Here is a 22,677-nt window from a genome sequence, read left to right on the forward strand (position 1 = left end):
CTCCCGCTGCCACAAGACACTAAAATATTTATTTGGCTGTTGTTGAAAAAGAGAAGCTAGGGAAAGAAGGATAGCTGTGGAGTTGGCCCTGGGAAGACACCGCCAAGAAGGCTCTGCTTGGAACAGCTCTCTGCCTGGCTCTTCTCTGTGATCAGCTAGAATATGTTTTTTTCCATTGCCCTCTAATAAGCTAAATACAACCCCTCAGAGAATTCTATCGGTAAATGAGCCTCCTCCTTTAGAAATGAAGAGGTTCTGAGGTGGTCACATATCAGGGTGAATAAATTCGATCTGATTACTGGAGTTGCCAGCCTTCCCCGAGGGCTCTCCAGAAGCAATCAGGAGGAGGCTGATGTAAACCAAAAGAAAAGCCTTCCTTGCTGGTGGTGTGAGCCTTCACCCTCGGGCTGAGGTCAGGCTCTCTTCCTGATTCCATTCTGGTCTCCTCAAATCAAGGAAGTGACCCGACCCGGATGAATCCCAGAAGAACCCTAGCTATTTACTTTAGGGACTCCTTCTTCCTCAGCAGCAGCGCTTCCTTCTGTGTTTTTTCCTGAACACCAAACAATCATGTGTGGGAACAGAAGTTCAATGACTGCAGGCGCACTGCTTCCCCGCCAGCGAACCAGCACAGATCAAAACAGCTGCCCCTCAAAAACCTGGGAGTTGGGATGAGTGCAAGAGATGTGTTCACATGTCGTTTACTCTTCTCTGCTCAGGACAAAGAGCCAGAGCAAAATCAGAGCTAGAAGGAAGAAGGGACCTTAAAATAATTCTGGATTTTCTCTTCTCACCAAAACAAAAATCCAACAATTTGTTAAAAAAAAAACCACATGCAATATGAAGTAAAACTTCGTCATTCATTCAAGGTGGACACTTCTGGACTCTTCTCTTTGCATCGACATTTAATTTCCAATTACATAAAGCGACTTCATCTGTATCAAGCCCAGAAGTAATTAAGAACATATCTACTTCTCTTGAACGATTTAAATAATTGTTTTTTCAAAAGTAAAATAAAATCCTAGTAGTACAAGCTCAACTTTTTATGATCCTATTTTTCTACAAAAGAAGCACTGAAATGTATACAAACATAGGCAAGAGATTCCAAAAAAATAGATTTAAAACCAGAGCAATTCTTTGCTCCTATCCGGAGATGCGGTTCCCAACAAATCCAGGCCACAGCACGGCATCTTCCTGAAATAGTGCCCTGGTGTCAATATATCAGACCATAAAAAATGTACTATGGTGAGTGCTGTGAAGTGTGGCGATTCACAGATCTGTACCCCTGAGGCTAATAATACATTATATGTTAATAAAAAAAAATTTAAAAATTTAAAAAATAAATAAAAGATGTAAACAGAAACAGATCCTCAAGGGGCACCTGGGTGGCTCAGTGGATTAAGCCGCTGCCTTCGGCTCAGGTCATGATCTCAGGGTCCTGGGATCGAGCCCCACATCGGGCTCTCTGCTCGGCAGGGAGCCTGCTTCCCTCTCTCTCTCTCTCTCTGCCTACTTGTGATCTCTCTCTCTGTCAAATAAATAAATAAAATCTTTAAAAAAAAAACAAAAACAGATCCTCAAAAGTCAAGATCAAGCTGACATAGCTTAGTGTGTATAAGTCATCACTTTTACTATAAATCGGAATATAATATTTATGTTCCAAAAACCTTGAGGAAAATACATAAGTGAAAAAATACACGTACATACACATGTGGCACATACGTATATATAATACATACACGCATATATTTCTTTACATATAGTACATATGTGTACGTGCATACATGTATGTATAAAATACATGTGTGCGTATATAAAATGAAATATAATCCACACATATATACATTTTATTTATTTGAGTAAGGATTTTACTTTCTATAGGTACTCTGCTACTAAGCTTTTAGATCTTAAATTTGGGACTGATTTGTCTTTGAACGTTCACACAATAGGAAAAGAACACTTTGGGGACTCTCAAAGCTAAAAGTCTTATCCAGGGGGAAAGGAGAGGGGCGTCCGATCCACAGTAAGCAAGGAACACAAAGACAGAGCGGTGAGCCTGCCCATCAGAGGGCAGACGTATGCACCCAGTCCTTAGTGGATGGCTGCCTTCTGTAGATTACATACGGCATCACTTGCGTGGCTTGTGAAAGACATGGACTGGAAAACCCTGTCCAGTTACCCCACCTGCAGCCCCGACTCAGGAATGCCCATGGGAGCTCTGCCTTTTCCCTCAGCCACCCACCAGCCAGGGCCCTGGACTCACGCATGGCGTGCTCACTGCCACAACTCCTCTGTGTCCCTCTCTGGGCTTTGACTCTGCTCTCGTGTCCCCATATGCCTGGTTCCTGCCTCCCACCAAACCCAAGACTTGCCTCCTTCATGAAGGTGACCTAACCAATTTCTCCCCCAACTTTAGCCATGGCTTCCAAATCCCCTCTCCTGTGAACTTAAGACAACAACTCAATCCAGAAATGGGTGATGGTCCCTAAGTTCACTCACAAGTTCATCAACTGGTTCTTTGGAATACTTTCACAAAAAACAGTATTATAACCCAGAGTCAGAATCCCCATTTGAACTACAATATTGCTAAACTAAGCTGTAATATATTTAAATAAAAAGGAGGAGGGGAAGGAAAAAAACCTCCTGTATAACTTACCCAAAATGACATCAGAGTCACTGTATTTATGCTAACCAGGGAAGCTATCAACCCCCTTATGTAATTTCTTTTCACCAGTTGAGATGGTCCACACCCACTGAGAGAACAGAGCAGAGAAACATGATTGTGTTTTTTCTGCACACAAGCAGGGACTGCAGCAAAATGGCACGGTGGGGGGTTAGAGCAGGGATGGTTGGTGATCTGCACATGGTCTAGGGAGTGGTAGAGGATACAGGCCCTGACCTCCTTTTTCTTACTTCTGGATCCTGAAATGCCTGTAGTCTCTCTTGTGCCGTATTTTTGGGACCAAGACTATGTGACAACCTGTCCAAGAAACACGGGGTCATGGTAGCAGGAAGACATTTCTGGGACCGATAGGGAGGGAGCAAGAGATAAACACAGTGGCTTGAGGATCACTGTTCTCTCACAAGGCATCCACCCAAGGAAAGCTTCCCTCTGGCCCATTCCAAGCTGCCTGTTTCTATGGGTAGACAACCTAGACCACAAGGCAGGCTTGTATTTAGTTCTAACAGCTCTTGTTTTCTACTCCAGAAGCTGAGGAAACCTAAAAGCATTAAAAGCTCAGGTTGAAATGTTTAAAACAATTGAACAATTGACATACTTTTTTCTCATGAAGCTGAAAGAGCAGAGGATACCAGCAAGCAGAGATGGTATATGTTAACAAAAGCCCTCTTTTTTTTTCACTTCCCAACTATTACTCATCACTAGGAGCTTGTCTCTAGGGGATCTTCTAGGGAGCTTGGCAGTTCTATGGAGGCTTATTTTAGTTCCCCGTCCCCTTCAGTACCTTTGGCAATATTGCAGATAACCAGTAATTTATTAAAACTGGGAAAACTGAAAATGGATTGCCTTTATTTTCTCCTCCCAAAGAACCTGAGAGTAGAAACACTCCTTCGCCCCAGACCTTCAGAGATGAGCCTTTTCAACTCACTTGTCTGCACAACCAGTGAGCGTCTTTACGCTACGCTGATCTTCCACAAAGACACGGTAAATGCTGCTTGAAGCACTCACACACATTCTTTGAAGTTGATGAACCCTTGGTATCATAAGCCCACTGTCCTTCCAAATTGTGAGCTGATAAATTATGCCTTTGGGGTAACCTTCTACTCAGAACAAAAGACAAAGTACTTACTCTTTTGAGAGCACACCATTGGCCAGGATTCCTTCATATCGACTTAGCCCTTTGCGCTGAAGCACACTGATCTGACCGCCCAACTCGTCTGCAATGATTCCTGCATGGATGGCAGCTTTGCACAATAACGAGGTCTGAAATACAGCAACGTCATCACTCACGGCTACTCAAGAACACATTTAAAATATGGTGGGAGGTTTCCATCTTCTTATAACATGTGGTCAGGATCCTTATTTGACCCACGACATTGCTAGGTTATAATTCATTTAAATAAAAAGTAGAAGAGGAGGGGGAAAAATTATTGTATAGCCATCTCAAAATGACTTCGGAGTTCCCACGTTTACACCAACTTGGGCACCCATCCACTAGAGAGGGAAGTAGGTAATTTACAGTCGTGGTGGCCCCCCAGGGAATAACGCCTCCCAACTGTCACGCCCCGGTGTAGGTACTCCAATTGATGGCATGGACCTCGTAACTTGCTTGGTTCTGCTGCAGATGACACAGCCCAACCAACTCCCACACATGTCATCATGGCCACCTTTGACCCTCTGGCCCCACTTGACATACCACATGACTGCAGGAGCTCTTGTAGACAAGGGGAGATTAAGAACTGACCAGTCCGAATTGCTGACCCACAAACTCATCAGCAAATAACATGGCTGCCTTTTTTTTTTTTTTTTAAAGATTTATTTATTTATTTATTTGACAGAGAGAGGGGGAAAGAGTAGCAGAGGGAGAGAGAGAGCAGCTCCCTGTCGAGCAGGGAGCCCGATGCTGGGCTCCTTCCTAGGACCCTGGGATAATGACCAAAGCTGAAGGCAGGCATCCAACCAACTGAGCCATCTAGGCACCCCATGGCTGCAATTTTAAGCCATGAAATTTTGGGGTGGCTGGTTAAGCAGGAACAGATAACTCATCAGTTTCTTACATATGCTTTCCCAGATATATCAAGGATTATTTGAGAATGTGAACGTTTCATACCACAATTTCCTTTTATAATTAATTCAGAGATTGAACAAGGTACCAAAAAAGAAAACAGTGATGTCAACCACAGAATATTAAATGGAACAAAAAACTTCACAAAGGTCTTAGAGCTATGAGGATGAGCAACCCAGAGCCCACGGCCTCCATCTCATTTCCTGAGTCTCTTCTAGAACTGTCAAACAGCTGGCATCTGCTCAGTCCTCCAACACTGTTGCTTGGAGTGACCAACCAAGCGGGAGCACCTGACTGGCTTAGGTTAGCAGGTGGCCCTGGGACTGGAACTGGCCCACTGGCAGTGGGGCTGGGGTAGGACTGAAACTTGTTCATGGGGTGCCCAGACCCCGAGGTCCCTGTGGGCACAGACCTGTGTGGGGAGGTGATTAGGCAGTCAGCCCAGGACTGAGGAGCTGAGGAACAGCATTTTCTAAATAAACTTTAGCAATGCCTCCCTTCTCCATGATGGCTAATGACAAACTGAGAAAAGCAGCTCATGAAATTGTGTCTCAGTAAGTGGACTTGGGAATTTCTCTTTGTGTTAATGACAACACTGTTACCTTAATTTGCCATAAAACAATTCTCTTGGATTAAGGTTATAATATCTGGGGCACCAAGGAGATCAACCATATTGTATAATAACGTGGTTGCAATGAAACTGAAAATTTCTGTGATCTTTGATTGAGAGAGCATATATTTCCCAAACTAGATTAAATCTGGGAAAATGAGTCAGGTTTGCAATAATGACTATCACAGCCAAAAGAGGGGAAGAGTTCCTGACAGAAAAGAAATATGAAAATGCTGAAAGACAGATACAGATACTACCCTCCTTGAGTTTGGAGAAAAAAAGAAGATGCAAAAAAGATAATGATCTTTAAACTAAATAGGCAGCTTGTGGGTGTTTTTTGTTTTTTGTTTTTTCTGGAATGTTCTTTTCTTAAATAGGTTTGTTATCATTGTTTTAAATTCTTGGGGTACAAAATGAAGCTGCCAATTATAATGGAAAAGCTCTGAATTTAAATTTGGTAATTTAGCTCATCATCCTGGCTTTGCCTCTAACTCTACCAAGTGTGACTAAGTCATGTCACTACTCTGGACCTGGCTTCCCAATTCCTCTCTGTACAATAAAAAGGCTGGACTGCATGATGTCTGGTATCTTTTCTAGTGGGTGTCATCTTGTGATTCTAATGGGCCCCTTATGTACCTACTATAGGGGTCCACACACACCTGCCCAGCTCTCTCAGCCCTAAAATGAAAAACAAATTGGTCCAGTGGTCTACTGGGCAGATAATCCCACTGTCCCTGGGATCATCTATCTTCCTTGGAATTTGTTCTGGGGATGGGATGGTCTTTATCCCAGGAGCCCTGCCTAGTGGGTAGCTCTCACTGGACTTGGCATGTCCAAGGCCTCCTTGGTTACAAAAGGCCAGGTTCACAGGTCAACAAGCAATAGGACCTAATACAAGCATCATGGACCAACATACATTCCCATTCTCCACAGTGACCACTACTGAGGGACCCCAATGATATGTATATAACCTTTTAATGCAATTTATTCAATTGCAGCTCATGTTTTCCATAATATCAAAAATGGGCCATAGGATACAACTCCAAGAGACTAACCATCAGATCTGGCTTTTACAGTATTATGATAAAATTATTAGCCCTTTCCAGGATTGTTTCCTTAAAAAAAAAAAAAAAAAATCCCTCCCTTAGCTAACCAAGTTAAATAAAATTGATGTTCACTTAAATTGGAGATTTTTGTTATTAATCTTAAAAATTTACTTTCACTGTACTTGACTCTTTAAAATTCCCTTTTGAAGAGCAGCAGAATTTATACTTTGATTTTCTAGCTATTTTCGAGGTCCAAGCCTTGCTGATATGTAAATATAGGAAAGCCACATCACTGGCCTGTGTTAATTAGTGAATTGCATTGGGCCCAAATGAAATAATTTAAATGTAATTCTGTAGGAAAAGAAATGCAACAGACACCGAGAAGAACACCTGCCTGGCTCATGAAATTGCAGGTTGATGGTATGAACGACTTCTGAAGTTCACTAAGCCATAAAAGATGGCCAAATAGATCAGCATGAAGTAAGAATGCATCAACTTTCAAAGAAGTTATCAAATCATCCCAAAACCAGAGAATTTTCTTATCTTCCTTTAGGAAAAGTCAACTTATACTAAAAAGTATTAACACAGTATTAAAATAAAGTTTAATGTAAGATTAAATAATTTAGCTTGCATTTAATAAAACATGAATAAAGCACATATCTTAAAATGATGGTAAAATGTTAAATTATAGGACACCTAGATGGCTCTGTCATTTAAGCATCCGCCTTCGGCTCAGGTCATGATCCTAGGATCCTGAGATCAAGTTCTGTATTGGGCTCCTTGCTCAGCGGGGAGTCTGTTTCTCCCTCTGCCTGCTGCTCCCCCTGCTTGCGCTTTCTCTCTTTTTCTCTCTGACAGATGAATAAATAAAATCTTTAAAAAAAAAAAAAGTTAAATTATAAAAACGTAATTCCACATTCTATCATATGAATTGTTCCTATGTTGCTACAGTCTTTGTAATTACCATATCGGCAACATTTTCTTTACAAAAGTAACGTGCATTTATTGTAGAAATGTTGGAAAATATTTAAAAAAAAGAAGTCACTCACACTGCCATCACCTGGAGACAGTCATACGCTATTACAACATATTTCCCTCTGGCTTTCTGTGGGTGTACAACAGGCCTGGCTTCTCCTCTTCTCCTAAGCCAGGAGCACACTGTGTACTGTCTTCCTTTATTTTAAAGTACTTCTTGACTATTTGGGGTAAATGGAGAATTTACTAAAACAACTTATTAAGGGATGTCTTCCACTTAAAACCAGATGGTACAGTGAACAGGCTTGGGAGAAGGTGCCAAGAGAGAAACTGTCCTGGGGGCTTGTTATTTCTGGTCTCCAGGTGAGGCAGGTCTCAAAGAGAAGCCCATGCTACGTAATTGGCATGGGAAGCACGTACTAATATGCAAGTCAGGGAGGCAGAGTCACATAACCTCAAGAATTCAAAAAGACCATTAAAATTCTCTACTGATATTCCTGACAGTTACTTTCTTTACCCCACAGCACCTTCCCAGACATATACCTGCCATATCGGACAAATAGTTGTAACACCCACACTTGAAACTTCAAGGGACTAGAGCTCACCATTTCTCAAGACATCTCATCCCACCTTACACTGCTCAGTTCTTCCTTGTAGGCAACTGAATCTGGCTTCTCTATAACCCTCATCCTCTGATCCTAGTCCTGCCTTTTGGAACAACACAGAATGAACCAATCCCTTTTCTGTCATTGTTCCTTAAGACAACATATTTCTTTCCTGAGACGGAGCACCTGTTTCGTTAACAGCTTCTCTAGTAACTTGTTTTACAGATTCTGTCATCCTGACCTACAGAATATGCTTTGGTTTTGCAAAGATGATTCCAGGAAGGACATGCCACCACTGAACACATTTCCAAATGAAGGCACCATGGAGAACAGACTCTAAGATACCCTCGAGGATGCCTGCCTCCTGGCATTCTCCCACCATGAAATCCCTCTCCGTGTCGGTGGGACCTGCTGCCTTCTTCTACTAATAGCACATAGCAAAGGTGACAGGATGCCACTCCCAGGATCACATTACATAAGGTTGTAACCTGTCTTACTAGAAGGCTCCCTTGTTAGGAGAGTCTCCCTGGGTGGCTTTGAAGAAGCAAGAAGGGACGTCAGGAAGGCCCAAATGGCAAGGAGCTGAGGAAAGTCTCCAGCCCAAATCCAGGAAGAAACCAGGGTCTTCCATTCAACAATCCATTAGTAACTGAGTGCTGCCCATACCACATGAGCGAGAGGCAAAGCGGAGCCTCAGATGAAATGCAGCCCCAGCGGACAATTTGGATGCACCCTTGTGAGATCCTGAAGCAGAGAACGCAGCTAAGCCGTACCCAAACTCCTGACCCACAGAACATGAGAGATAACACATGGGTTGTTTTAACTGAAGTCTGGAGTCATACTGTCATGTAGCAACAGGTAACTCATACAGCCACGATATCAACATATACGAAAAGGCACCAATAAGGCTTCTTGGAGAAGATTAGTTTTCAAAATACAAATTTTCCCTCCAGATAAAGTCATTCTGAAAGCAAATGATATGAAAAACCAACTACAGTCGAATAGGAAACCTGTTTGCTAGCACCTACGGATCATGTACTCAGGTCTACACGCAGGAGGCCGTTTACTTACCTGCTGTACTAAAATACAGAGCTCTATCAAGAGCAAGTGAGATAAACAACTAAAGCAAGAATACTGCACATAATTTTGAAGTTTCTTGTATGGGATGCAAAAATAACAAAGAAACTTTCTGTTGCTGGGGGGAAAAACTATACTATTTCCCTTAATTTCCTGAAGTCATTTAGAAATAGCCTGTGCCAAGTATATCTCAGATTGAGGTATAAGAAATCATTTTAAGATTCAAACAATTTGGGGTTCCTGGGTGGCTCAGTGGGTTAAGCCTCTGCCTTTGGCTCAGGTCATGATCTCAGAGTCCTGGGATCAAGCCCCACATCGGGTTCTCTGCTTAGTGGGGAGCCTGCTCCCCCTCCCCGCCTGTCTCTGCCTACTTGTGATATTTCTCTCTCTCTGTCAAATAAATAAATAAAAATCTTAAAAAAAAAAAGATTCAAACAATTTATAGGCCAAATGAATAACCTATGTCAATCTTGCAAATAAAGACAATACATGAAAAAGAAAACAAAGAGCAAAATAGCAAAATATGCTACTTCCAGAATCAGGATCTATTAAAAGCAAAAATTAAAGCCGGGTCTGTTTCCTGCCTGCTGGAGAAGAAATTATCTATCTTCTGGAATATGTATGTTTTTTTCGATGCACGAGGACACAAGTCAGTAACTCTTCTCAGAAAAGTTCTATCACTACACAGATGTTCACATTTCTAATAACTCAAGCTAATTCTCTTGTGCTAGAAACTCAACTAGTTTAAGTAGCAATGTTAATATTCAAAAATCGGATACCAAATTTCCAGGATTAAGACCCATGAAGGACTGTGTATCTGGAGATAGGATATATACTTTAGACAAACAACTTCTTAAGAATGTATTTTTTCGGGGCACCTGGGTGGTTCAGTCATTAAGCCTCTGCCTTCACCATGGGTCATGGTCCCAGGGTCCTAGGATCGAGATCTGCATCAGGCTGCCTATTCAGCAGGGCACCTGCTTCTCCTTCTCCCACTCCCCCTGCTTGTGTTCCCCCTCTCTCTGTCAAATAAATAAATAAAATCTTAAAAAAAAAAAAAGAATGTATTTTTTTCTCTGGGAACAACATATACAACTGGAGAGTCTTGTTCTGCAGAAGAAACTGGGGGTGCGAGGAAGGAAGGACTAGTACAGAAGTGCAGGGCTGCCAGCTTCCCTGGTCCCAGATGCGAAGCTGTTACTCTGTGATGTGAACAGTCATGTCCTTGGCTATTACATGAGCCAATGGAAGCGTTAAAACAAAGAAATAAATTACCAAAAAAACCCAGATGACCTCTTATAAAAAAATAAATGTAATTACAAGCATAGGCTTTGAAAAGGGTTTTATTTACCATTTCACTTACACCATGCTTAATTGGAAATGCTAAAAATAGGAACGCATGCATTAATATACCTTGGTTTTTACACTTTTTTCATTTATTCTCAGAAAAGAGAGAATTATGCATTTACCCACAGAGTTTTAGATCTTATCTGACGTGACTTATGATGAATTGGGCAGAGCAATAAACACTTTTTAATTTCCTCCCTGCCCTAAAAATTACCCTCAATTACTTACATCTCTATATCCATCCACCAGATTCCCAGAAACGTCTCCTGCAATGTCTCGACAACCAGCTGGGCAGAATTTGCTGGAAAAAGGAAATAAATAATTGATATTTTATTAAATTACATTTAAACTAAAAAGTATAAATTATACTTAAATGTATTTTCTCTCCTCCATAGAACATGCAGGAGGGAATATGTTGTTTTATTTATTTTTTAATTTTTTTAAAAGATTCAATCATTTGAGAGGGAGAGAGAGAGAATCCTCAAGCAGACTCCCCACTGGGCACAGAGCCTGACATGGGCTTGATTCCAGGACCCTGAGATCATGACCTGAGCCAAAATCAAGAGTCAGCCCCTTAACCAACTGAGCCACCCAGGCACCCCAGGCATATTTTGTTTTAATAAAAAATCAGAAACCTGACTTGTGAAAACAGATTAATCTAAAATGTAAACCTGAAGGCAAGTTTTACACAATAATTATTTGCTTTATGTAAGGATTCATTATTAACTCTATTAAACAACGAGCTTCCCTAATGCATCTTAATTGATTCAAAGGTACCTATTTTTTATTTTTATTTATTTATTTTTTAAAAGTTCATTTATTATTATTTTTTTTTAGTAATCTCTATGCCCAATGTGGGGCTTGAACTCAAGACCTGGAGATCCAGAGTTGCATGCCCCTTGGACTGAGCAGCCAAGCATCCCTCCAAGATATAATTTTTAAAAAGTAAGTTTCTAAACAATATACATAGCATGATCTTTTTTTTATGAAAAGATATGCTTAAAATATATAAAACAACAACTTGTGTTTTTCATGAATATAAAGAAGACAAGGAAGATTATCTCTGGATTCTCTCCAAGAACAGTATTTTGAGAAACTTTCACTTTCTGTGCCATTTGACTCTGTAATATCTTGATTCAGTCTACTAGCACTCACTCCCCAATAATAACTTAATGGAAACCACATATGTAAATTTAAATATTCTAGCAGCCACATTAAACAGGTAAAGAAAAAAGGAAGAACTAATAAAATATTCTAGCTAATCCAATATATTCAAATTTTACCATTTCTACATGTAATGAACATAAAGTTTTTCAACAAGATATTTCCAGCCTTTTCATTTTGTATTAAGTCTTCAAAATATGTAGTTTATTTTATACCCATAACATATCTGAATTTGGACTAGTCACAGTTTAAGTCTTTTAAAGCCACGCATAGCTAGTGATGGTCTACATTAGTTATAAATTACTTTTGTAATCAGAATAAAAGGTATACATATATTTTTAAGATTTACTGTGATATAACTGACAGATTGTAAGATATTTTAAATGTATATCATGATGATTTGGTATATGTTATCCAACTAGTAAATTAATATATCCATCGCCTCACATATATTAATATATAAATGTATATATTTAAATATATACACACACATATATAACATATATATTTTTGGCAAGAACATTTAAGTTCTACTCTCAGCAAATTTCAGTTATAGAAAACAGTGTTATCTGCTATAGTCATGGTACACATTAGATTTTCAGACCTTATTTACTTGATGGCTGCATATTATTAATCAAAAACATTAATATCTCTGTATCAGATACATGACCAGTCATATCAAGGCTAATGCATAAAGATTAAATAGACTCAATTTAGTTCAATTTTGCTGTCAAATGAATTTAGGTTTGCACTAATCAGGTATTGCCATCGAATGAGTAACAAAAACCTTTGGACTTTTTTTTTTTCTTAAGATTTATTTATTTACTTGAGAGAGTGAGAGACCACGAGTGGGAGGGGCAGAGGAGAGGGAGACTCTTAAGCAGACTTCACGCTGAGCACAGAACCTGGGCAGAGCTTGATCTCACAACCCAGAGATGATGACCTGAGCGAAAACCAAGAGTTGGGTGCTTAACCAACTGCGCCATCCAGGAGCCCCAAAACCTTTTGACTTTAAAAGCTTTCTACATTTCACAATCACAGGTGAGGGAATGTGGACCTGTACTAGTCACACACCTCATCTTACCTAACATTACAAAATGGGTGGGCTATAGCATATATGGTCTGGCACCATAAGCCCGCAGGCCTGAGAATATTCTTTTCTATAGGACAGGAAATGACCGCTGATGCCCAGAGGCCCTATTGCCATTGGGACTCTATAGGTATGGGTGGAAAGATCTCAGAGAAGGCTGGCATTTGTCCATGATGAATGAACGGCAAGTTTGTAGGGCAAATGTAATTATTGGTCATTTTAATTATTGTCTAATTATTTATATTATTGGCCATTTTCTTTTTTGTTTATCTGCTAGACTTAATATTAGTTAACACTAGATTTGATTCTGCATATAAAATAATCTCATTTACTAGCATATTCGAGATGGTCAGGACCATGGACTCTCGTACCTGACTGTCTGGGTATACTCATGAAGTGTGGAGCCCTGGGAGAGCTACATAACTGCTTTGTGCTTCTGTCTTCAGGGTCTCACAGAACCTACCTTGCAGGCCCACTGGAACATTCACTTGAGTTATTTATATGCAAAGCCTAGGAAGCTGTGACTGGCATGAAGAAAGCACTCTAAGGAGTTCTGGCTGTTGTTAGTGATGTTACTGACAGACCCCTCTAGACCAGTAGTTCTCAACAGGGTGTGAATTTTGCCTGCCCTGGAAGACATCTGGCAACATCTGGAGACATTTTTGGTTATCACGACCGGCACACAGAGGGTAGAGGCCAGGGATACTGGTGACGGGGAATATCCAACAATGCATAGCACAGCTCTTCACAACAAAGAATCATCTAACCCAAAATAACAATGGTGGCAGGGCTGAGAAATTCTGCTCCAAACTGCTCTTACTTTATAGACGAGGAAAGGTACATGAAAGAGATTCAGTAATTTTTCCAGTTGAAGTAAAGCTGTAATCAAAAATTTCATCTCCTATTCTCAGTAAGTTTCGCTTTTGCGAGAAAGACAAAATGAACTCCTTCTGAACATGAAGGAATTACCAAAAGTCACTTCCAAATGCTGGCCAAGTAAAAAAACACATTCTGGACTCCACTATGGCTCATTGGTACTCATAGTAGAACTCAGGGGTCAGCAAATTGTAGCTCATGGCCAAATCCACGCTGCTGTTTGTTTTTGTAAATAAAGTTTTATTGGAACACTGCCACACACGTTTGTTTACATATTGTCCATGACTGCTTTCGTATCACAGCAGCAACAGAAACTATGAACAGATGCAAAAGAGACTACATTGCCTGCAAAATTGAAAATATTTACTATTTGTCCCTGGACAAAAAGTTTGCTGATCTCTGCTGTATAGGAAAGCATTTCAAGTATTCATTACTTACAAAATAAACGATTTTAAAAACATTAAATACAAATAAGATACTTTATCTGGTTTAATGTGAAGGAAAACATAATGTCCAGCAACATACGCCTGCAGCACAGCCTGGACACTGTATTTACCTGTATTCTGTGTTCAAGTAATGGTTAGCACGTTCCAAGCACGTTATCAAATCTGTCATAAAAAAAAGATAATTGCAATTAGGAAACTGAATGGAAGGATACTCATGTTCCAAAAAAAAAAAAAGAATTTTAAGTAATTTTAAATAAAAAAGGATTTAAAAAATTTTTAAAGATTTTATTTATTTGAGAGAGAGTGAGGTCTAAGAGAGCACAAGGTAGGGGGTGGCGGAGGAGAAGTGAAGGGAGAGGGAGATGCAGACTCCCTGCTGAACAGGGAACCCAATGTGGGACTTGATCCCAGCACCCTAAGATCATGACCTGAGCAGAAGGCAGAAGCTTAACTGACTGAGCCACTCAGGCACCCCTAAAAATGGATTTTTAAAAAGCATTTATTCACTATCTAGTTATTATCTGAATTTGTCCATTTAAAAGTAAATTAAAATTGAGAATACTCTCTTCAGGATTTAACCAATTTCCTCCATTTCTCATTTCTACCACCAACCATGGTTTTTCAGCAATTGCCCAGTGAACGGTAACAGGAACTATTTCAAACAGAAAAAACCAACACTGGTTCATTACTGTCTACCACATGCCTACAAAGATCATGTGTATAATAACCTCCCTTGGCAAGAGGAAAACAATTTCAAAAGCCTGATGTAGTTCATAGAGAAGGTGTGGGAACATTTTAACCTAGCAATTTAGCTAGAGGCATCTGAGTGACCATGGAACCACATGTTTATTGAGAATATAACATTTCCACTCTGATCAGTCAGGACCAAGGACTTAAAAAAAGAAAATGCTCTTTGGAACACAGAACTGAATGAACACCCAGCAATGGGCATGCTAAAATGCAGTGGATTTTAATGCGTTTATATCAACCTAGGATAGTTTCCAAAATATTCCACACTTGCTGCAAAAATTCTTTCTTTCCTTAACATACTCAGTAGTTCTTAGGGAGCAACATATGGTGAACACTCAACCTGCTGGGGTCTGGTTGGCCAGATTTGATTGACTGAGAGAGAAATGAAGGTGTACCCCCTTTCTAGAGCACATCTGCCAGCAGGGACCCAGAGCAGAAACTCTGGGTACTTCTGTGACCCTGGGCAGCCATGGAGTGTGAGTATAGGAATCACCCTGGAACACAAGAGGTCTGGACAAGAGGTCATGCTTTCCTTCCTCATCAGTTTTCATACTCCCCTTCTCTCCTGCTCAAGTGTCAGCTCCAAGGTTAAGGCACACTATGACAGTGACTTCACATGTGACTCACACTCCCATGCTTCCTCCATGCTGGTGCACTGGTGTATGTGAGTGGATGCAGGGCGTGGAGGGCAGAGGTGCCACTGGTTAAAAGGCTTGTTCCCTAGGCTAAGAAATGTTGGGAAGGGCTCCAGAGAATAACCAGACCTTAAAATAGCCCCAAAGATCATCCAAGGTTTCTAGGAAAAAATCTCTCCCAGATAGGTCAGCTGATCAACCTAACATGCTTGATAAAAGTATTCCAAGTTCAGACCTAACTGCTTACAAAGACACTGCATCCTTCTCTTTCTTCACATATTCTATACTAGGTCACAATTCTGTTCCATGATGGTGATAAAAGGAGCAAGAGGAATTCTAAGACAGACACAAGTTGACAGATCTGGCCACCTAGATCTGTACCACCAGATCTTCTGCTATACCTGGATGGTCACTGCTGGCATAGGTCAGCAAAAATCCCCGCCCCGAAATGTGGGATCCACTCTCAAAGCGAACAGTGACTTCATTCGTGTTCAATAGGAGTTCTTGGGGGACAGGCAAACTTCCACAATATGGTCCTAAAAACAAAGCACACTTTTGGCACATTCAAAATTTAGACCAGCACAAAGAATTGGTATATGGTATTTTTTTTTTCCTTAAAGGTGAATTTTAGAAGACAACACATATTTATGATTGCAGTTGTTACCCAACTGAAATTTTGCTTATTATTAGAACTTATAATTGGGGCCTAAATGTGGACTTGATGATACTGACAAGCCAAGGGGTGAGGGTGTGGCTAACTCTAGATAAGCAATAGCCTGAGCAAGCTGATTGTGAACAACCCAAGAGATAGGTTTCAGTTTTTGTAAAAGAAGATTAACAAAGGTCAAACACATTAGGTAGTCAAGAAAATGTTTTCACAGAGGTGATATTCTAAGGGTTTCCTGAATTTGCTAGAAGAAACTCACAAATATTTTTTTCAAGGAGGTTTCCAGAATTAAAAGACTGTTCAATGCATGATAACAATCTTATTCTCATGCAGTTTATACATTTATTTCTCTCTTACAGTACCTTTTGGTTAACCCATATAATTTATTTTGATTTGCAAAATGAAGTTTATTAAAAAACCAGAAGAAATTTCTAAAAGCTTTTGAAATACTGTAGTATAACTTATGCAATTAAGAGTACAGTACATCATTTCGAGAATAAGTTAGTTGAAAAGCAATAGGAAGCTCCATGAACTTTCAAAGGACAAAATTAGATTTGGAACTGAAAAAGAAAAAAAGACCTTCCTCAAACTACTCAAGTTTAAGTTTAGTTTGTAAATTGTCATCTTGAAAATCATGTATGTAAGACATAGTAATTCTAAGAAAATAGGGATTAACAAGCAAAGTTTGAAGACAGGTGTTCTTCATTAACTTCTCCCCAAATAAAACAGTATGGAAGGAGTCAACAGCAACATCAGGTTAACAGTCCACAGTGACAGCAGTGTCAACAACAGGTTAAGGAAGGAGGAGGGAAAGAAAAAGGTCTGGAAGAGCATCAGGAACCCCCCACTAACCATCTCTCTCCTGCTATATGGGACCGGACTTCTCTTTTGTCCTGTCCAGGTCTCACATTTGGAAGATGTAATTGAATAAAAGAGAAATGTTGTATGTTTATCTTCATGCCTCAACTCTCTGTTGTTCCCTATTATTAAGTTATAGTGAAATCCAAATTAAAAATGATGACTTACCTCTTTAGAGATTACTCATCTTATACAATTGTTTACATGAAATAGTAGCAAACTGCTTAGAATAGCACCTAGCATATAATGAGAGCTGCAGAAGTACTTAGTAAATTAATTACTTAGTACTTAGTAATTAATTAGTATAAGTAGTTAAATAAATAAATGAATGAATGAATACATTAAGAGAAACAAATAAATAATTTCTATTTTCCTTTTAGACTATGTTCCATGGGATGAGAAACTTTTCTAACCATCACTTTATTGCCGGCAGCTTATATGAGACCTGGTATGTGGTGGCCTTTCAAATATTGTTAGAACTGCAATAAAGTTATATGTTCTTCTTTGTAACAGTTTTGAAAAGCCAAACCTGGTTATAAAGATGCATGAAAGATTTAATCCTGGCATTTTAAAAAATCATGAAGAAGTCAGGAAGAGAAATGTGGAAAAACAAGAAAGGAAAGAAAATGATTATTGTAATAAATATATGGCTGTTTGTAAACTTTAACAGTGCTTGCAGCATGGTAGAGAAGCAATTTATATTAAATCCATTTTTTGGTAGAGTTATGTAGAATAAACATTTTTCACAATTAAAGTGAGTCAGGTTACTATACTTGACTTTTGCAACTTTGTTTTACATATGCTTGAAATTCCTTTGTTCTCTGCACAGATCAGTGCAAATCTAAGAATAAAAATGAAATAACAAGTACGTGTTGCTCTTGGTAAATCAGAATATTTTTCTAACCACACTTATCTTTCCCAGGAGGAAATAATAGTGTATATACTCCTCTCCAAAACGTGATAACGATACAAATCTCTCCTCCAGTTTCTGTAGCATTCCAATGAGTCCTAATAAAAACAGTGAGGGAAGCAAATCTAAACTGATGATCAGTGAGAACTTGTTTGGATTTTTCTAGTTCAAATACATTTTGAACTAAATTATATATGTAATTTTAAGGTGTACTGTATATTCATTTGATACACTGGTATACTTTACTATGATTGTCATTATAAGGATAATTAGCACCTCCATCATATTACATAATTATTTCTTGTAGTTGGAATAATTAGGTCTGGTCTCTTAGTAAGTTTGGCGATTATACAGTTGACCCTCAAACAATGCGGTGGTTAGGGATGCCAACCCCCGCCTAGCTGACCGCATAGCTGAAAACCCATGGATAACCTTTGACTTTCTAAAACTTTTTTTTTTTTTAAGAATTTATTTATTCATTTTAGAGAGAGCACAGGCCCACAGGGGGGTGGAGGGTGGGCAGGGGTTAGAAAGGAGGGGGAGGGGCAGAGGAAGAGAGAAACTCTCAGGCAGACTCCCGAGGATGAGGCCCAATGGCGGGTGGGGGATGGGGGGTTTCAATCCCAGGACCCCAAAGTCATGGCCTGACCGAAAATCAAGAGTTGGTCACCCCACTGACTGAGCCACCCATGTGTCCCTTTTGATTCTCCACAAACTTAACCACTAACAGCCTACTGTTGACCAGAAGCCTTACCAGTAAGAGAAGCAATCAGTTAACACATATTTCGTATATTATATATATATATACTGTATTCTTATAATGAAGTAAGCTAGAGAAAAGAAAGCATTAAGAAAATCATAAGGTAGAGAAAACACACTTACAGTACTGTATTAGAAAAATTCATGTGTACGTGACCTGCATAATTCAAACCTGCATTGTTCAACAGTCGATTTCAATATTGCTGTCTATGTTCACTATACCGTGAATTAGATTGAGGCATTTTTACTCCTCACTGCAAGCTTGTACCCTTAAATAACATCAATCTACCCACCCCATCGCACCACAGTCCCATGGTAACCACCCCCTTTTACTCTGTTTTTATGAGCTTGGCTGTTTTAGATTCCACATATAACTGATATTATACAGTACTTATCTTTCTCTGTCTGACTTATCTCACTTAGCATAGTGCCCTCAAGGTCCATTCCTATTGTTGTAAATGGCAGGATGTCCTTCTTTCTCATGGCTGAATAACTGGAATTTTTTTTTTTAGATTTTTATGGAATATTTGAAAGGAAAGGTTGCAACATTGCATGTATCTTCCACAAAGAGACAAGAGTGCATGTCATCAAACTAGGTTGTTACACAATACATATAACTTCCTACCCCCCCAAAACACAAAAATATAGTAAAACTCTAATTTGATTGTATCCTCCCACAGTCATGATAGGAATGTAAATATTCCTGGAAGAAGTTCAAAGATAAAATGTAAATACACACACTCCTTCAATCACTTTTACCCCCTCAGGCACCAATCTCTCTCCCACTATAAGTAAACCCTAGATGGGATGCGATATACCCTCTCCGTATCAACCCATGATTATAAGCTACTCTTTTAGGGTCCTCACGGTTCAACCATCACAAGGGCCAGAGGCAGCATTAAGCAAGCAGGGAGGCTCGAAGCCCAAGTCCAACACTTCCTGTTGTATCTATCGCCTGTGGCAAAACATCCATTATTTCCTGTCTGAAGGCCTGACAGATAGACAGATTCCTTTTCACAGAATGGAAGTTAATAACTGCATTCCTCGAGTTAAAAGGGAAAAGAGATGAAAATGGAAAAATGTGACTGACTTGCAGTAAGAGGGAAAAATAATGAATGGGAAGGCACTGAAGGAACCGGCCAGTCTGTCCCAATCAACATTTTCAGTTTTCAGCCAAACTCTATGTGGGATTATAGCTCTTCTTATGACAAAGCCATCCTCCGCCCACGCCGGGCCATACAATGTATTTCTCTGTTAGTATTCTCCATCGAGGCCTCTAAAAAAGGGCTAGCTTGTATTTCCAATTTCCCAACGACAACTCCAAAGGAAACCTAATATTGGCTTGGTAACTTCTAACTTGGATCATGGTTGTGGTCTCTGTCCTGGGCCCCCGTCTTTCTGGAAGGGGTCTTAACATCGCAGACCTGAACAGAGGACTCCCAGTTCTGGATGCAAGTGTGTTTCACACCTGGCCGTGCTGTGTGTTCTGCAGCACTTGGACTTGCTAACTTCCACCTTTCCTCCCCTCGGTCCCAGTCAGGGAGGCGTGTTCCATCTCAGTCTGCCGTCCTCAGTTCCCATCAGACTAGGGCACCGCGGAAAAGGCAGTTCATCAAGCAGGCAGACAAATCAGGAAAAATTAATACCTCTACCTTTTGTGAAATAAAATTGGTAGCCCTGGATTGTGGGAAGAGCCTCAGTGATGCCAAATGGAATAGTGTTGTGGCATTTGGCACCGCACGTGAGACCAAGACCTAGCAGACAATGCACTGATTCCAGGCACAAAGGAAGAAAGGGCCAGGAACCGTAGGAGCTGCCTTCACTGAGCACAGTAGGCCAGTTCCTCTCAACACATCCCTTGTTTGGAGCTACTGTTCCATGAGCAGCTGTGGGGGAAACCTTTCATCTTTCCATGTGTGAATAAAAGAAAACTGTCCTACAAGGAAGAATGAACTGTCTGCCCCGAGCCAAGCCCAAATCCTCTTGTTCTTCTGGCAGTCTTGACAGTCCATTCCGTACCACGATTTATGCCACGACGACATTCTCTGTGGACTGTCGCAGACGCCACATTACAAGGCAATAACAGTTTGGTTAATGACTGCTCCAAGCCATGTCATGCGGCTGTGTGCTTTTCATCTTGAAACGGATGACACTAAGTTATTGTTTCGTCTGCGAGAAGGATGTACTTAAAAACTGGGGTACATGCCATTAAGAAGCAAAAATAAACACAAACCCAGGGACCCCCTTCCCATCCCAACGCATACTCTCAGTGGTGAGAAACAAGAGACCTGACTCTTGAGAGATGTGTCATAAATCAAATTAAACAACAACAAGACAACATCCTAAAAACTTTCATCAACCTTATGAACACCCTCTGCAGCACACATGTAATTTCTCATGAGAGATAAGAGCCTGCTGATGAGCCTAAGTGACCCGTCTCAGGAGTGTCCCAGCCACATGGCACATAACCGGCGACCAGGAAAGTGGCCGCTGGCGTGGCCCACGTTTGTGCTGGGAGGCGTGCTGATGAAGCAATCTCTAGAAATGCTGAAGCTGCAAACGCCTTTACACTGGCGTCCGTTTCCCACTTGCTTTTTCATTGCAGTCAAACGGCACGGCTTGTCCTTGCTCGCAGACTGAAATAGGGTCATCGTACAAAATTACAGAATTTTCAGGGCCACTTTCTTTGAAAAGGAGGGGAATTAGCATAAAAAAAGGATATTCCTGGACAGTGCTATTAAAACCATAGTCACGTAAGAATGTAAGTGGCATCCCTGGAGAGTTCTGGTCTCTGGTTCCCAGACAAAAATCAGTGACAGATGATAAATGAATCAGGCAGATTCCAAGACAAAGGTGTGGCTTTTTTTGAGGCTCTGGGGCTCAGGTCAAGAAACGCCTTAAAGTTAGAGCTCAGAACCCACCTAGGCCGTTACTCCTCTCTCAACAAAAGATGGCAACTGAAACGAAAAGACAGTGTCTCCAGGGAAGGGTCTGGCAGAAAGGAGGAGGAGGAGGCCCATAGCTTTTTCTCCTTGAGGCTTATGTGTGGAAGGGTCTGGCCCATAGAAGTTTAGGATGCTTTCTGACTTCTATCATGGCATAAAAGACAAAACAAAATAAAATAAAAAAACAAATATACAAAAAGCAGTCCTTCTCAAGCAGACCCAATTGGAGGAGAATGAATGTACTTCTGAGGCCCAAAACAACTTTGCACAAGCTAGGAATTTCTTTAAAGGCTGCTTTTTAGTATTATTTTTAAAAGTTGTGAAAATTTTGCATTCTTCAAAATATGTCTGGGAGACATAAACCACTTAGAAAATAGACGCTACCAATCTTGTGTTTTTTCCCTATTTAGGATTTTTCTAAAAATCAACAGACAAAGCATAATGATTAGATCTTAATGCAGTGTGCCCGATATGTATCATTCCAAAAATTATCACAGAAAACTTGTTATAATCAAAACACTTAGCCTCATTTCCCATTTCTCTTGTTCCCAGTATAATGCAATGTAATGGCTGGCTTCCCACTGCTGTACTTCTAGATCACTGACAATGGTTTAAAAAATACTGGGAGTGGAAGTGGAAGTACAGGAAGTGGAAGAGAACAATTCTTGAACTTCCTGGTTTTTCTATATCTCAAATCACACGGCAGATCAATTCAACCAATTCAACCAATTCACCATTAGGTTCCCGAGGCAAGCTGGTTTCTTCCTACCCTTGACCACAATGCCTCCTGAAGCATTTTGGCTACGAAGCATTTCTTTAAAAGCTTATATTTATACTAGTACTTGTCATGTGAGTGATTTCTCAGAACTCCATCTTATTCTCAGGATACCCTGGTGGGGAGGCCTGGAGAAGTTTCCATCTCTTCCAGTAAATGACAGATAAAACTACAGCTGAGGTCTTCTTATACACAAGCTGCTGGGTCAGATGGTTTCAGGGACATTACTGGGTTTAAGAGTGGAGTCGTTGGAATCAAATGCCCACATTCACATCCCAGGTCTAGGAAAGTGATGAGCAAGTTACTTGACCTATTTGAGCTTCGGTGTTCTTAGCTATGGATGTTAATAACAGGCCCAACCTCAGGGCTATCAGGACAGTCGAATGGGTTAGTTAGT

General features: G+C 40.3%; 1 protein-coding gene across 2 annotated transcripts in view; it reads right to left on the minus strand.

The window, feature by feature from the left end:
* The window catches only part of DCBLD1 (discoidin, CUB and LCCL domain containing 1), a 66,126-nt gene that overhangs the window by 12,661 nt on the left and 30,788 nt on the right, over positions 1-22,677 (minus strand). The window contains exons 3-6 of one of the 2 annotated variants that reach the window (XM_046004382.1): positions 15,768-15,902; positions 14,092-14,143; positions 10,634-10,706; positions 3,810-3,943 (exon numbers count right to left, since the gene is read on the minus strand). In XM_046004382.1, the coding sequence (XP_045860338.1) occupies positions 3,810-3,943; positions 10,634-10,706; positions 14,092-14,143; positions 15,768-15,902 (394 nt within the window). Of the gene's footprint in view, positions 1-3,809; positions 3,944-10,633; positions 10,707-14,091; positions 14,144-15,767; positions 15,919-22,677 lie in introns of both variants that reach the window. The other variant, XM_046004383.1, reaches the window with a different exon arrangement.

The sequence above is a fragment of the Meles meles genome, chromosome 5 (assembly GCF_922984935.1).
Source record: "Meles meles chromosome 5, mMelMel3.1 paternal haplotype, whole genome shotgun sequence".
NCBI lineage: Eukaryota > Metazoa > Chordata > Mammalia > Carnivora > Mustelidae > Meles > Meles meles.